At 34.9% G+C, this 14,818-nt stretch overlaps 1 protein-coding gene across 1 annotated transcript; it reads left to right on the forward strand.

Annotated features, from left to right (window-relative positions):
- Positions 1 to 8,838: 8,838 nt before the first annotated feature.
- On the forward strand, positions 8,839 to 14,468 carry LOC112743209 (TMV resistance protein N-like). The gene is made up of 5 exons (XM_025792416.1): positions 8,839 to 9,005; positions 10,762 to 11,449; positions 11,632 to 11,871; positions 12,941 to 13,133; positions 13,471 to 14,468. The coding sequence occupies exons 1-5, from the start codon at positions 8,839 to 8,841 to the stop codon at positions 14,466 to 14,468; spliced, it is 2,286 nt and encodes a 761-aa protein (XP_025648201.1).
- The last annotated feature ends 350 nt before the right edge of the window (positions 14,469 to 14,818 follow it).

Here is a 14,818-nt window from a genome sequence, read left to right on the forward strand (position 1 = left end):
ATTTTGTTGCCGAGGCATAGAGTGAGATTTTGACAAGCATAAGAAGACACATTCAAATTTGTTACAGAGAGAAGGAGATAATCTTACAGGGCCATGGAGAGTACCAATGCCAACTTAATTGTCTAATTCTCTAGGCTGCGTCTGATGTGATATAATTTAGAACTTTGATTATAATGTTCGGTTAGCTGTTATTTTTTATTTTTTGCTTTTGACAACTAAAAATTAAAAGATTTTTTTGCACTTATTCAACATGAGCTCCATTAATGGATTGTGAGAAAAATAAATTTTTTTTTATATAAATGATATATTAAAATAAAAATAAATTCTAAGAATAATAATTAAATTAAAAGTATGTGATGGATTGTGCGTGGGAGTATGTTATAAAGTATCAAAGAAGGAAAAATTAGAAGAGAAGAGAAATAGAGAAAGGGAGTTTGTGGTTTTAGAAAAAGAGTGGAAAAGGAATAAATGAAAGATAAAGGAATGAGAAATAGACATGGGTATTAGGAAAAGAGATTTTTGTTTTGTGTGAAAAATAAAATTAAGTAAAGAGTAAATTTTTTTACTAAATTTATAAAAAATATATATATATATATATATATATATATATATGCATTGCACATAACAATTTTTTTTTTGATAGATTTTTCTTTTATTAAATTTAAAATGTAATCTTCATTATTCATCAAATTTTCAGTTTTCATTGTGTAGCATTACCTTTAGGAAAATGAGATATAGTTGGGGCATGTATGATGTATCCCACTTGACTAACTATTCTTTTTATTTTTATTTATTTATTTATTTATTTTATGTTTGGCTATTACATTTATAGTAGAGTTTATTATTAGCGCAACTTGTTTTTTGACCCTAAAAGTTAAATATCCATGCAACCGTCTTCATTGAATGACCATTTATACTATATATGTTAGCTTAGTAAATATATATGAGAGATACATGAAGACTTTTTCTCTGGCATGGCAGATGGCTCCATTATACTTAGATGAAAATAAATTACGTTACCGTGAAATAAATGTGGTTGAATGATTAGCAATCACGCTAGTTGGGTAAAACAAAAAGTACATAGAAACTAGGTACAGACGTACAATAAATTTTACATAAAGTTAATAATTAAAACTTATTAAAAAAATATTTTTTTGAGGAGTGTTATACATACAAGTTATTTTTATTTACAAGTCTTACAAGTTGGACCTAACACGCGCGTTACTGAACCATCTTCGCGTGTTTCATCTTCGTTTCCTTTATATGATTTGTATGGAAAAGCGTTATCTCTTTGCCTTCGATCTCCTTCTGTTTTTTTCGATTTTCATGGTTTCTGAAATCAAGTTTTGAAAATGATGGGACTTCAGAAATACACCTGAACGATTACAAAAATACACCCAAACGATTACAGAAATACATCCAAAGGATTACAGAAATACACCCAAACAGTTACAGAAATAAACCAAACGATTACAGAAATACACCCAAAGGATTACAGAAATACACCCAAAGGATTCAAGAAATACACCCAAAGGATTTAAGAAATACACCCAATATAGGGAGAGACAGTATATTTCTTCTTGAAATCAATACACCCAAAGGATTACAGAAATACACCCAAAGGATTACAAAAATATACCCAAAGGATTTAAGAAATACACCCAAAATTCGTTGAAGTACACTTTATGCATAATTCAGAACTCTTTCTCTTTTTCCTCTTCATCTTCTGCTGCTTCTTCTTCTTCAAAAACGATTTCAAAGCTTGACGTCAAAAAACAATGGGAATCGAGAATAACGAAGAAAGAAAACAAAGAGAAAAGCACGTAAATGAAGAAGAAGAAGAACAGGAAGAGGAAGAAGAACGTGTAAAAATTAGTAAAGCTAATTTTAGAAAATATATAAATAAATAATACCTAAATAAAATGAGAGGTAATAAACAATCTTAGTTTATAACCTTAGAATTTTAGTGGTTGAAAAAGAGAAGAATTATATACCTTTAATTGACGGATGGTTCATATTGAAGAGACTCACCTATAAATTGAGTTTTTCTTTAATTCATTTCAATTAAGTCATCCAGATAGAATAACATAATATTTCTTTGAGTAGTTTTCTCTTATATGTGATAGAGAGAAGTGTGTTCTCCTTTTGTCAAGAGAGAGTGTTATTGTAGTCTCCTTGTGATAGAGAGAAGTTGTAATTCTCAAAGAAAGTTATTCAATTGTTCCCATATTTTATACAAATTTATAATTTTTCATCTCTATATTTTGCTGTGTCATTTGTCTGGTACCTAACAGAACGTGCAGCGAAAAGAAGAAGGAGAAAGAGAAGGCAAGAAACGTACCTTGAATAATGTTTCTTCGTTTTTTCTGGTGATTTTGATGAAGGAGAAAGAGAAAACGAAAAGAGGAGAAGAAATTTCAATAAAAAAAGAGGGAGGAAGAGAAGAAAAAGAGACACAGAGAAAGAAGAAGAAGAAGAGGAAGAGGAAGAGGAAGAGGAAGAGGAAGCACGGAGAAAGAAGAAGAAGAAAAAGAGGCAAAAAAAAACGTGAAACAGCATGAATATAAATAACTTGTATGGCTTGTATGGAAAATCACTTGTATGTGGAGAATTACTCTATTTTTTTTTAGATTTTGAATATTATAGACTTTTTTATTATATTTTAAATATATTTTTTTAGTTTTAAATGTTTTTTTTTTTAGATTTTATATGTTTTTTTAATTGATTTTAGATGATTTTTTTGGATTTGTTTGGAGCCCAACTAATAATTGGCTATTGTTATGGTTGTCTCCCGAAATAGCATCAAGAAAGAGATCAGACAAGGTCATTCATATGACCGGGTCTGTTGACAAGGTCGTTGTCCAATACTCAACCTTAAAAGGTGAAAACAATGATTTCTCAGTCCATTAATTTCCTGTAGTGAAGGCATACACGTGCATATATATATATATATACACGCACTACATATGATGGATCTTCATTACTCATATCCCTTCTAAAGCTTTTGTGTTTTCGTACTCTCTTCTGAGCATCTTTCATTCGCTTCCCTCTACCTCCTCAACCACAACTTTGCCGCACATACAAATTAAATATCCAGTTATACAGTTTTGAAGCTTGCATTGATGACGGTACGTATGTCATCCGCTGTTGTAAGTGAAGCCTCTTCTTCTTCTACTCCTCCTCCACCAAGATCATGCACAAATCACGTGTTCTCGAGTTTCAGAGGAGAAGACAGGATTCATCACTAGCCATTTATATGCCGCACTGGACAGAAAGGGAATCACAATCTATAAAGATGACAAAAACCTTCCCCAAGGCGAGGCCATTTCAGATGAACTTCTCACAGCAATTGAAGAGTCAATGTTTGCGGTCGTCGTTCTGTCACCAAACTATGCTTCCTCTGCTTGGTGCTTGGATGAACTCCAAAAGATTGTTGAGTGCAAGAACAATCTGGGGCTACAGATTGTGCCAATTAATAGAAATGCAGAGCAATGAAAAAGATAAAGAAGGCTGAAGAAAATGTGTATATTTTCTTGAATTGAATGATTTTAGGGAGACAATATATATACATGGACAACTCTCATAACAAACCAAATCTTTCCGTATCATGATAGAAGATTCTTATTTCTAACAGAAAAGAAAAGGTCATCTAAATTCTAGAAACATTAAGAAGGTATAAAGAAAGAAAAAGACAAAAGACAGAATTTACAAATAGAATAGAGAGAAAAAGACAAAAATTGATCATTCTATTTGGTCTTGCCTATTGTTGGAATTTTGTGTGCCTTGGGCCTGAAGTGTTGATGAATTTGATATGCTCCCGCAAGCTGGAGGATGGTAGATGTCTAAAATCCCCAGCTTGAAAAGATTGGCATGAAAAGGATGCTTTGGGAGAGCTTTTGTAAACATATCGGCTAGCTGATCTGAGGATGGGACTGGAAGCAGTTTCATGATGCCGGCTTGGGCTTTTTGCCGGACAAGGTGGCAATCAACTTCAAGGTGCTTCGTTCGCTCATGGAAAACAGGATTTGCCGCAATGTAGAGGGCACTCTGGTTATCACAGAATAATACAGGTGGACGATCGCAAGATATGTGAAGAAATTGCAATAAGTTCAGAATCCATAGAAGCTCACAGGTGGTGTTTGCAAGGGCGCGATACTCAGCTTCGGTGGAGGATCGAGCCACTGTTGTCTGCTTCTTTGTTTTCCAAGAAACCAAAGATTTTCCTAAGAAGAAGCAATATCCAGTTAAGGAGCGTCTAGTGTCGGGACAGCCGGCCCAGTCAGAATCACTGAATCCAAAAATTTGGAAGTCAGAGTCTCTAGGATAGAATAAGCCTCGACCGGGATTGTTCTTCAAATATTTGAGCACTCGAATTGCAGCTGTGTAATGCATCTGAGTTGGAGAAGTCATGAATTGACTTAATTGCTGGGTTGCATAGGTGATATCTGGTCTTGTAGTAGTGAGATATATGAGGCGTCCAACTAATCGGCGATACACCAAAGGATCAGGAAGAAGAGGGATGTCATCTTGAAACAATTTAGTTGTGATGTCCATAGGAGAACTAACAGGTTTTGCACCTAGCAATCCAGAGTCAGATAACACGTCAATGCAATATTTATGTTGTGAGAGGGAAATTCCTTTTGAGGAATGGGCTACCTCAATACCAAGAAAGTACTTCAAGGTACCAAGATCCTTAATTTTGAAATGTGCATCCAAAGTACGCTTGATAGCTGCTAATTCAGAAACTGAACTGCCAGTGATGACAATGTCATCAACATAGACCAATAGAATAGAAATTTTATTGCCCAAAAATTTAACAAAAAGGCTATAATCAAAGACAGTCTGCTGATACCCACAAGACATCAAGAGTACAGAAAGCTTGTCATACCACATTCGGCTCGATTGTTTCAGTCCATATAAGGATTTGTGAAGACGACAGCAGATCCTTGGATTACTGAGAGTGAGGCCGGGAGGTGGATCCATATACACAACTTTAGTAAGATCGCCATGAAGAAAAGCGTTATTGACGTCGAGCTGATGGATTGGCCACTTTCGGATGGAAGCAATGGCTAAGACCAGTCTAATAGTGGTAGGTTTCACCACTGGGGAAAAGGTCTCCAGAAAATCTATGCCCTCTGTCTGCGTAAATCCTTTTGCTACTAACCGTGCTTTGTAACGCTCAATGGACCCATCTGGATGCCTTTTAATTTTGAAAACCCATTTGCAGCCTATGGGTTTCACTCGTGGAGGGCAATCCACCAGAGACCATGTTTGGTTCAAATCCAAAGCAACAAGTTCCTCTTTCATGGCGGCACGCCACTGAGGGGATTGATTTGCTTCTTGAAAAGACCGAGGTTCATGGTCAGAGTATAAAGATGATAATAAGCTTTTGTAACTGGCTGAGAAATTTGAGAGAGAGAGGACAGAAGAAATTGGATATCGAGTTCTTGAGGGTGTTGACGTGGATGAATGAAGAGAGGCGTTGCATACGTAGTCTTGAAGGTGTATGGGTGGCCTGGTGGCACGGGAACTTTGTCGCAGTGGTGGCATGGGAGGGGCGGTGGTCTTGGGTGAGGTAGAAGATGGGGTATCGGTCGATGTTGATGAGTTTGGAGTGGTAGGGGAGGACGGTAAAGGAGTAGGTGTGGAATTGGTAGGTTGTGTATGGTGGTCTTGGAGAAGGGTTGAGGGCACAGTGGAGGGGTCAGTAATGGCTGCTGGGGATTGAACATAAGGAGGGTAGTTAGGGCACGTTGTGGAGTCTGAGAGAGATAAGGGGGGAGTGATTGGATCATGGGTCAAGGGTTGTGGCCCAATAGGTAAGGAGGGTATTGTTGGAATTTTATGTGGGCCTATCTCATTTTGTGTAGTGTTTAGGAATGGGGTGTTTTCAGCTGGTGGTGTTGGGCTGAGTATTTGTCTTTGTTTGTGATTTATAGAAAAGGGAAAAGTTTGCTCATAAAACACAACATTTCTGGACACCATAAATTTCTTTTGATCCAAAAGATAAACAATGAATCCCTTTGTACCTATTTGATAACCAAGAAAAATGGCTTTGTGAGCCCTTTGATCAAATTTGGAACGATGGTTGAGAAGGGGTGAAACAAAACAAAGACAACCAAAAACTTTGAGATCATTGTAGTTAAATGCTTTGTTAAGCAAAGTTTCAAAAGGAGTTTTAAAATCAAGAATAGAAGAGGGAACTCTATTTATTAAATAAACTGCATGGTTTATAGCATAAGACCAAAAATTAAGGGGCAAATTAGATTGAAACATTAAGGCTCTTGCTACATTTAATATATGTTGATGTTTACGTTCGACACGCCCATTTTGTTGGGGAGTCTCAACACAACTTCGTTGATGAAGAATCCCCTTTGACAAGTAAAAATTTGGGATTAAAAATTCCGGGCCATTGTCTGAACGAATTGTTTTAACTTTAGAGTCAAATTGTGTTTCAACATGAGCAACAAAATTGATGACATGTTGAGAAACCTCATTCTTGGATTTTAGTAAAATAATCCAAGTGAATCGACTAAAATCATCCACAATAGTTAGAAAATATTTGTGGTTGTGGATTGAATTTTGTCTAAAAGGTCCCCATATGTCAAGATGCAATAGATCAAAAGGAGCATGAGCACGATTATAAATAATGGAAAAAGAAGGTTTCTTTTGCTTTGAGAAATGGCATACATCACATGCTTCATTTTCATGATTCAAGGAAATAAAAGGATATTGTTTATGTAAATGCTAAGACGGTGTCCAGAAAGATGTCCTAATCTAAAATGCCATAGGTTGGAGGTGTGGATTGAAGCAATATGTGTGGGATGGATGTCGTTTGATGAATTTGTAGTAGACTTCTTGTCTAACACATACAACCCATCTCTTAATTCACCCAAACCAATCATCCTCGATTTGCTCGATTCCTGTATGAGACAATAAAATTGAGAGAAAATAAGTTCACAAGGTAATGTAGAAGTGAGCTTAGACACTGAGATAAGATTAAAATGAAATTGAGGTAAATATAATGCATGAATAATAGTCAAAGAAGATGAAAATTTAACTATTCCTCTGTAATGTGCAGTAGCATTTGAACCGTTGGGCATGTGAACAAGAATAGGTTTTATTTTTGTGTATGAGACAAAAAAAGATAAATTAGAGCAAATATGATCACTAGCACCAGAATCTATGATCCAAGTATCACTAAAAGTTTTTGAAAAATCTTTGTTTAAAATAGAAAAGGTTTTTGCAGAACAAAGGATATGTGTACGTGGACTGGGAAGAAGCCCAGATTGGGAGGAGGAGGAACCCTTATCATCTTTAGTCTCTGGCACATGGGCCTCGGCCTGCTTCAAGTAAGCCATCAGAGTGTTATGTTGCTGTGGAGTAAGGCCCAAAAGAGGTTCTGGAGTGCTACCCGTTACTGCCCTATTTCCTTGCAACTGGGCATGTGAATGAGAGGAAGATGTCACGGTCATGGCGGCGCTACTGCTGGAGGAAGCTGCTCGGTCTGGGAGGCGTGGATGACCGGGGTATCGCGGGTGACTGGGTGGATACCCATGCTTTCCATAGCACACATCGACAGTGTGCCCCACCCGGCCGCAAAAGGTACACTGCTTGTTAGAGCCAACACCACGCCCTTGGGAGTAACCGCCGCGGCCTCGCCCTGGTGCAGGACGGCGAGTATTGACAGCAGCAGCGAGTAGGCGTTGATCATCTAGGATTCCAGAAGCGATTTGAAGATTTCGCTCCTGCTGGATCACCATTGCGAAGACTCGAGTAATTGGAGGCAGAGGGTCGAGCATCAAAACTTGTGAGCGAACAACAGCGTATCTTTCATCCAGCCCTTTCAAAAAACGAATTACAAAATCTTGATTTCGATGCTTCTTAGCTGGACAGCTACACGGAGGTAGGGGTCTAGCATTCTCCAGCTCTTCCCAGAGGGTTTTCAGAGAGGTAAAGAAATCTGTCACTGATTGATTTTCTTGCTTGAGTCCGTATACTTCTTCTTGTAGTTCTGCGATTCGCAACAAATCAATCTGTGAAAAACGTTCTCGTAGGTCTTCCCATACAGTGGAGGCGGTTGAGAAGTATATGACGCTTTGAGTGATGGAAGGGGAAAGAGAATGGAACAACCATGATAGAACGAGACTGTTACATCTTTCCCAGGCAGGAAAGGTGGGATCCTCAGGAGAGGGCATGGGGATGGTTCCTGTGAGGAATCCATGCTTATTCTTCATGATGACGGCCATGGAGAAAGCACGACTCCATGAGTGGTAATTGTTGGCAGTGAGCAGTGGTGTTACCAGAACAGAAGTGGGACTCTCACTAGGATGTATGTAAAAAGGGTTGGATGTGTCTGTGGAGGAAGAAGAAATAGCTTCTGCATTTGTATTTGTAGAGCTAGAAGAAGAAGAAGAAGAAGAGTGTGGTGTGTTTGGGTTAGTGGTCTTGGCCATTGGGTATCAGCAGAGCTTCTTTAAAGAAGCTCTGATACCATAATAGAAATGCAGAGCAATGAAAAAGATAAAGAAGGCTGAAGAAAATGTATATATTTTCTTGAATTGAATGATTTTAGGGAGACAATATATATACATGGACAACTCTCATAACAAACCAAATCTTTCCGTATCATGATAGAAGATTCCTATTTCTAACAGAAAAGAAAAGGTCATCTAAATTCTAGAAACATTAAGAAGGTATAAAGAAAGAAAAAGACAAAAGACAGAATTTACAAATAGAATAGAGAGAAAAAGACAAAAATTGATCATTCTATTTGGTCTTGCCTATTGTTGGAATTTTGTGTGCCTTGGGCCTGAAGTGTTGATGAATTTGATACCAATGTTCTATGGTGTGGACCCTTCTGATGTGAGGCACCAAATAGAAACCTTTGAGGATGCATTCAGGAATCATGAAGGGAAATTTGGAGGAGACAGTGAAAAGGTCAAGCGATGGAGAGAAGCCTTAATACAAGTTGCCAGTTACGCTGGATGGGACTCCAACAATCAGTTAAGCCAAACTCATCACTAATTTCGTTTTCTGTTGCAAATTATGTGGATAAAACACACATCATATATCATATGAGAATAATTTAGAAAGAAAATTTAGTGAAAAATAAAGTTTTGTTTAATAATTAGCCAAATATTTTAGAACAGAAAGTATAGGAAGCTAATGGCCTAAGCGTACAATGTGTACAATAGAGGTTTAGGAAGTATTAGAGATATGACCATTAGTGTTACATTGTCTTGTCAGGTTACGCTTTTAGGATGAGTGGTTTCAGATATGGTATTAGAGTTCTAGATTTGAAAGGTTAAGAGTTTGATCCTTGGTGAACCCCAAAATTAGGTTAAATTTTTGGGATAAGTGACTTTATGACATAAGATGTTTATTATCCTTGGTATCCGGATGGTTAATGTTCATTTTATTCATGGACCAAAGATTTAGCTCATTGTACACATGGTACACTTAGGTCATTGGCTCCCTAGCACTACATATTTTAGAATGATTGAATTACTGTTATGTATCAGGAAAAATAAAGTTAAATATAACTCTTTTGAATAATTTTATTTTATAATGATAAAATATTTTTTTGTGAGAAATTTCTTTTCTTTTGCCTTTTATGGAATTTTTAAATTTTAAATATAGTTTTGGATAAATAAAAATCTAATATAATTGGGTCAAATATTTTAAAATAACATAAAAAATCTCATAAAATAAAAATATTTTTATTATGTAAACTGAATGCTAATTTAGGTAAAATAGGTAATGTAGGCCTTTAAGAAATGACCTGCTATTAGAAAATAAAATAGTATATTATTCTTTTTGTATTTTTTTTGTAATATAAGTAATTAATCTGAAAATTTAGAAAAATGTTATTAATTATTAGGTTAATTTTTTAAATCTCAACCATTTATACAAAATAAAAATAAAAGAATAAAATAAAATTGTCTAATTAACAAAAAATTTTATTTAATGAGAAATGTTTAAGAAATATTGGCATATTAATATCAATATAAGTAAACTAATTAATGAAACTTAGCTTTTATTCAGCTAATGATCATTAAATAAAAAACACATTTTAAAATTTAATGTCTCATTTTTTTTATCTTCTATATTTATCATACAAAATCAACTAAAAATACATTTAAATTTAAAACGAAATTTAAATTTTAATCTCTAAATCCAAAATGCTAAACTTAAAATTCTAAATTCTAAATCCAAAATTCTAAATTCTAAATTCCAAAGTCTAAACACTAAATCATAATCTATAATCTCTAAATTCTAAAGCTTAATCTTTAAACTCTATATTTTTTTATTCTAACATTTGTTTTTAATAGGGTGTGGTTAAATAATAATAATAATATATTGATGATATCAGACATTAATTAGCAACCCAATTCATATAATTAATTTTGAGATAGAGGTTCGGTGAATGAGAAAGATTTTAGAAAGGAAGATCAAATTTCATTTGAATTTGAGGTTAGTTTTATAAAAAATTGAAAAATGAATATATAAAAATTAATATAAGTAATTTTTTAGATTTAAAAATTAATTAAAGACTGAGCAATTATTGAATAAATAGCATTTCTTTACTACTATTAAACAAAAATAATTGAAGAAACAACTTTACCCGGCATAATAAGCTAAAATATTTATCACTTTCTCTGTTTCTCATCTTTTCTATCTCATCTTTTCCCTAACAACGGGACTTAGAGCACATACATACAAAGCACTATTTTTTAAAAAGCATTCTTTCCTATATAGGCAAGATGAGGCGACGATCGTCGAAAGCATTGCCCAACACATACATACAAAGCTCTTCCCAAAATTGCCACCCTCTGATGAAAAACTTGTTGGGATTGCTTCAAAGGTGGAGGAAGTGATTAAACTTGCAGATATTAGGGTGAATGATGTCCGTTTTATAGGCATATGGGGCATGGGTGGCATTGGTAAGACAACTATCGCCCATGCAGTCTATAAATCTATGGAAGATAACGAATTCAAAGTTTGTTGTTTTCTTGAAATTATTAGAGAGAACTGCAAGAAAAAGGGATTAGTAGTCCAAGTACAAATGGACCTTCTTGCTCAATGTCACATTAAGTGTAAGTTAGATAATGAGAATCAGGGGAGAGAAGTAATAAAAAACGCTTTATGCAAAAAGAAAGTTCTCCTTGTTCTTGACGACGCAAGTGATATAAGCCAATTGGATAATTTGGCTGGAAAGCGAGGTTGGTTTGGTCTTGGAAGTAGAGTAATAATTACAACTAGAGATATGCACCTACTTAAAAGGCATGCAGTGCATGCAACTTATGAGGTTCAAACTTTAGTCCAAGAAGAAGCCCTTCGTTTCTTTTGTTTAAATTCCTTTAATCAGGACCAACCTAATGAAGGTTATTTGGAAATATCCCAAGAAATTGTTGAGCATTCCGGTTGTCTACCATTAGCACTTAAGGTATTGGGTAAACATTTTAATGGAAGCAGAGACATCGGTTATTGGCGTAGTGAGTTGGAAAAACTAAAAAATGGTCTAGATCTAGATATTGGAAAAAGGTATAAAAATAATCTAAAAATAAGCTATGATGGCTTAGATTCTGTACAAAAGAAATTTTTTTAGACATTGCCTGCTTCTTTAAGGGAGAGCGTAAAAAGAGAGTTACTGATTTATTAGTAACTTGTCGTGGCTATAATCCAGAGGCTGATATTAAAGTTTTGATTGAAAGATCTTTGGTTACTATAGTATCTGATAAGTTGGAGATGCATGACTTGCTACAAGAAATGGGTAGAGACATTGTAAACCAGTCTCCAAATGATGGTAGCCAGCTTAGCAGGTTGTGGTCTGCCAATCATATCAATCGTGTACTCAAACAGAACAAGGTACGTGCCAATTTTTCCAAAAAATGTTGAGACGTGTGAATTATGATGCTTCATGCTCTAGTTCACTTATTCTCAAATTATGGCCACCAAATTCATTCTCTTCTTAGACTCAAGTTTACTCATATTTAATTATTTACTATATAAATTAAAAACACTTTACACATTTTTTTATCTTCTCTCATTTAATTTTATATACCTCTTACTCTTTTTCTTTTTCTCTTTCATTTTTCTTAATATTTTGCACAATTATTTTTATAATCAAAATTCTATTTCTTATTTTGCTAAACAATTGGCTCATTATGTATTAGAACATAAATTTCTTAAAACACTAAAATGTATGCTTTTATAATTTTTATTTGTTTTTGTCTAATTGTGTTCATTGATTATATCTTATCTTTGTCATTTATATATATATATATATATATATATATATATATATATATATATATATATATCACTTTATTTAATATTTTAACAATTTATAGTTTATAATAATAATAATAATAATAATAATAATAATAATAATAATAATAATAATAATAATAATAATAATAATAATAATAATAATAATAATAATAATAATAATAATAATAATAATAATAATAATGTCAAAAATGTATTATGAAAAATAAAATTAAAAAATTAAATATTTTTTTAGTTATGAAAATATTATGTACGCATTTATATTACATTTGATAGTGTTAGTCTTGCATTAAAGTATTGAAATATAGCTTAAAAAGACCAAAAAAATATAATAAATAAAAATGACTAATTAAAAAGAATAAAAATAAAATAATTATATTAAATTATAACTATATTAAGTATATACTAAAAATTACCATTAAATCAATCATCCGTAAAGTACATATTAAAATGTAAAACATAGAAAATGAGCTAAAAACACACATACATTCATATACATATACATAATGGTTTATTGAATTACTAGTTTTTTGTGTGCACATAAATTTTTGATAAACTTAAATGAACAAATTTTAATTAACTATTTTCATAATTTTCTGATAATTAATAACAAGATTGCATTTCCTCTGGTTGTCTTTCTTCGTAGGGAGTTAAAGAAACAGAGAGTATCTTCATAAAGTTTTGTGGGGACGGACTTGATGTGCGCGGGAGAAGTTTAGTTTTCTCATCAAATATGTGCAAGCTGAAGTTGCTCATTTTAGATGGTGTCACAGCTCACATAATCACCAATATTCCTACTTCCTTAGAAGTTCTTCGCTGGACAGAATGTCCAATGGAAAGTTTGCCCCTTAAGGAAGATGAACACTATGAACTTGTTGAAATTGATTTGTCCAGCAAAATTAAACACGTGTGGCATGGCAAAAAGGTGAACCTTTTCAAAAGTGCTTTATCAAATTTTATTGGATTAACATTTGCGACAAAAATATATTAACGCTAGCTATCGTTTTTTTTGGAGCAATGCTAGGGGCCAGCAATTTTTGTGATTGCTAAAACACTTAGATCTGTCAGAGTGCAAGCAGCTGAAGCAAACGCCAGATCTTTCTGGGGCTCCCAATCTGGAAAAACTTCATCTTTCAAGTTGTTGTGAGCTGAATGATATTCATTCATCCCTGGCAGTCCACAAGAGCCTTGTTGAATTGAATTTAAGAGAATGCCCAAAGCTTAGAACTCTTGCAGTTGGTAAATTGGAGATGAGTTCCCTCCGCGAACTTGATCTTAGCCAATGCGTGAATTTGAAGAAACTCCCAGAATTTGGAGAATGCATGACAAAGTTAGCATGTCTTTCTTTGTGTGATACACCCATAGAAGGGCTACCCACGACCACGAGCACTGGATGGTTAAAGAGTCTCTCTGAGTTGCACTTAACTATATGCAGGAAACATTGTACTTTCAAAGCTACATGTATGCCTCTGCGCACAAATCCTGGATGCAAGTCATGCAGCGCTTGTGGCTCCTTATCATCACTTGGAACTTTAGGTGGCCTAACCACGTTGAGGTTATGGGGATGCCAATCCCCTGCCTGCTTGAATGATTCTGTTTCTGATGATTGTCCAAATCTCATTGAACTTTTGCTTTCTCTCAAGAGTCAAACCCGTTTGACCACCCTGCAATTATTCCAATGCTTTCCCAAATCTAGAGACTTGACCACTTTCGATATTGGCGAGTTAGAGTCATTGACGGATTTGGATCTATCTTATAACAAATTTGCTAGGGTTCCAATTAGTATATATAATCATCCCAAGCTAAGACGTCTGAAGCTAGATAACTGCCATAATCTGGAGGTTCTGCCAGAGCTTCCACCAAGTCTGAGAGAGTTACACGCACGGGATTGTGGATCACTGCATCCATCCAGTTGCTTATCTATATTAAAGGCGTGTTGTGTCTTTGCAGCAGAAGCAGCATCAGAGAGGGGAGATGGTGATGACGTCCTGCAAATGCAAATTCTGACGTCAGGGGAGGAAATACCGCCATGGTTTGATCGTCGGGGAGAAGATAACAGCGTATTAGTCCCATCCCCACGTTACGAAGGAAATGCCATCGCACTTGGTCTCTGTTTCCGGTTTCGCGGCAATTGGACTTCGTCATTTCCCGCACATCCTTCGCTGACCTTCTGATGGTTCTAGTTGAACTTGAGAAGGGGGTTGAATCAAGTTAGCTTAAAACTTTAAGTTTCAAACTCTGTTTTTGCTGTTATTCGAGTTGCAGGAGATTATTTGAAATAGTCTCATACGCAGAACATTAAAGGAGCAGAGAAGAGGAGAAAGAGGCCAGCATGTATCCTGGTTCGGATTCTCAGAGCCATGAATCCTACGTCCAGTCTCCACCACAAACCATGGTGGAATTTCCACTATAATTCTCAGATTATATACACCAATACTATTGAATTAATTCCTAATCCAACTAGTATCTACCCCTAAGCTTTCTTCTCCAAAGCTTAGCAACCCCAAAGTGCTATCCCAACTTG

This window comes from Arachis hypogaea, chromosome 14 (assembly GCF_003086295.3).
Source record: "Arachis hypogaea cultivar Tifrunner chromosome 14, arahy.Tifrunner.gnm2.J5K5, whole genome shotgun sequence".
Taxonomy (NCBI): Eukaryota; Viridiplantae; Streptophyta; class Magnoliopsida; order Fabales; family Fabaceae; genus Arachis; species Arachis hypogaea.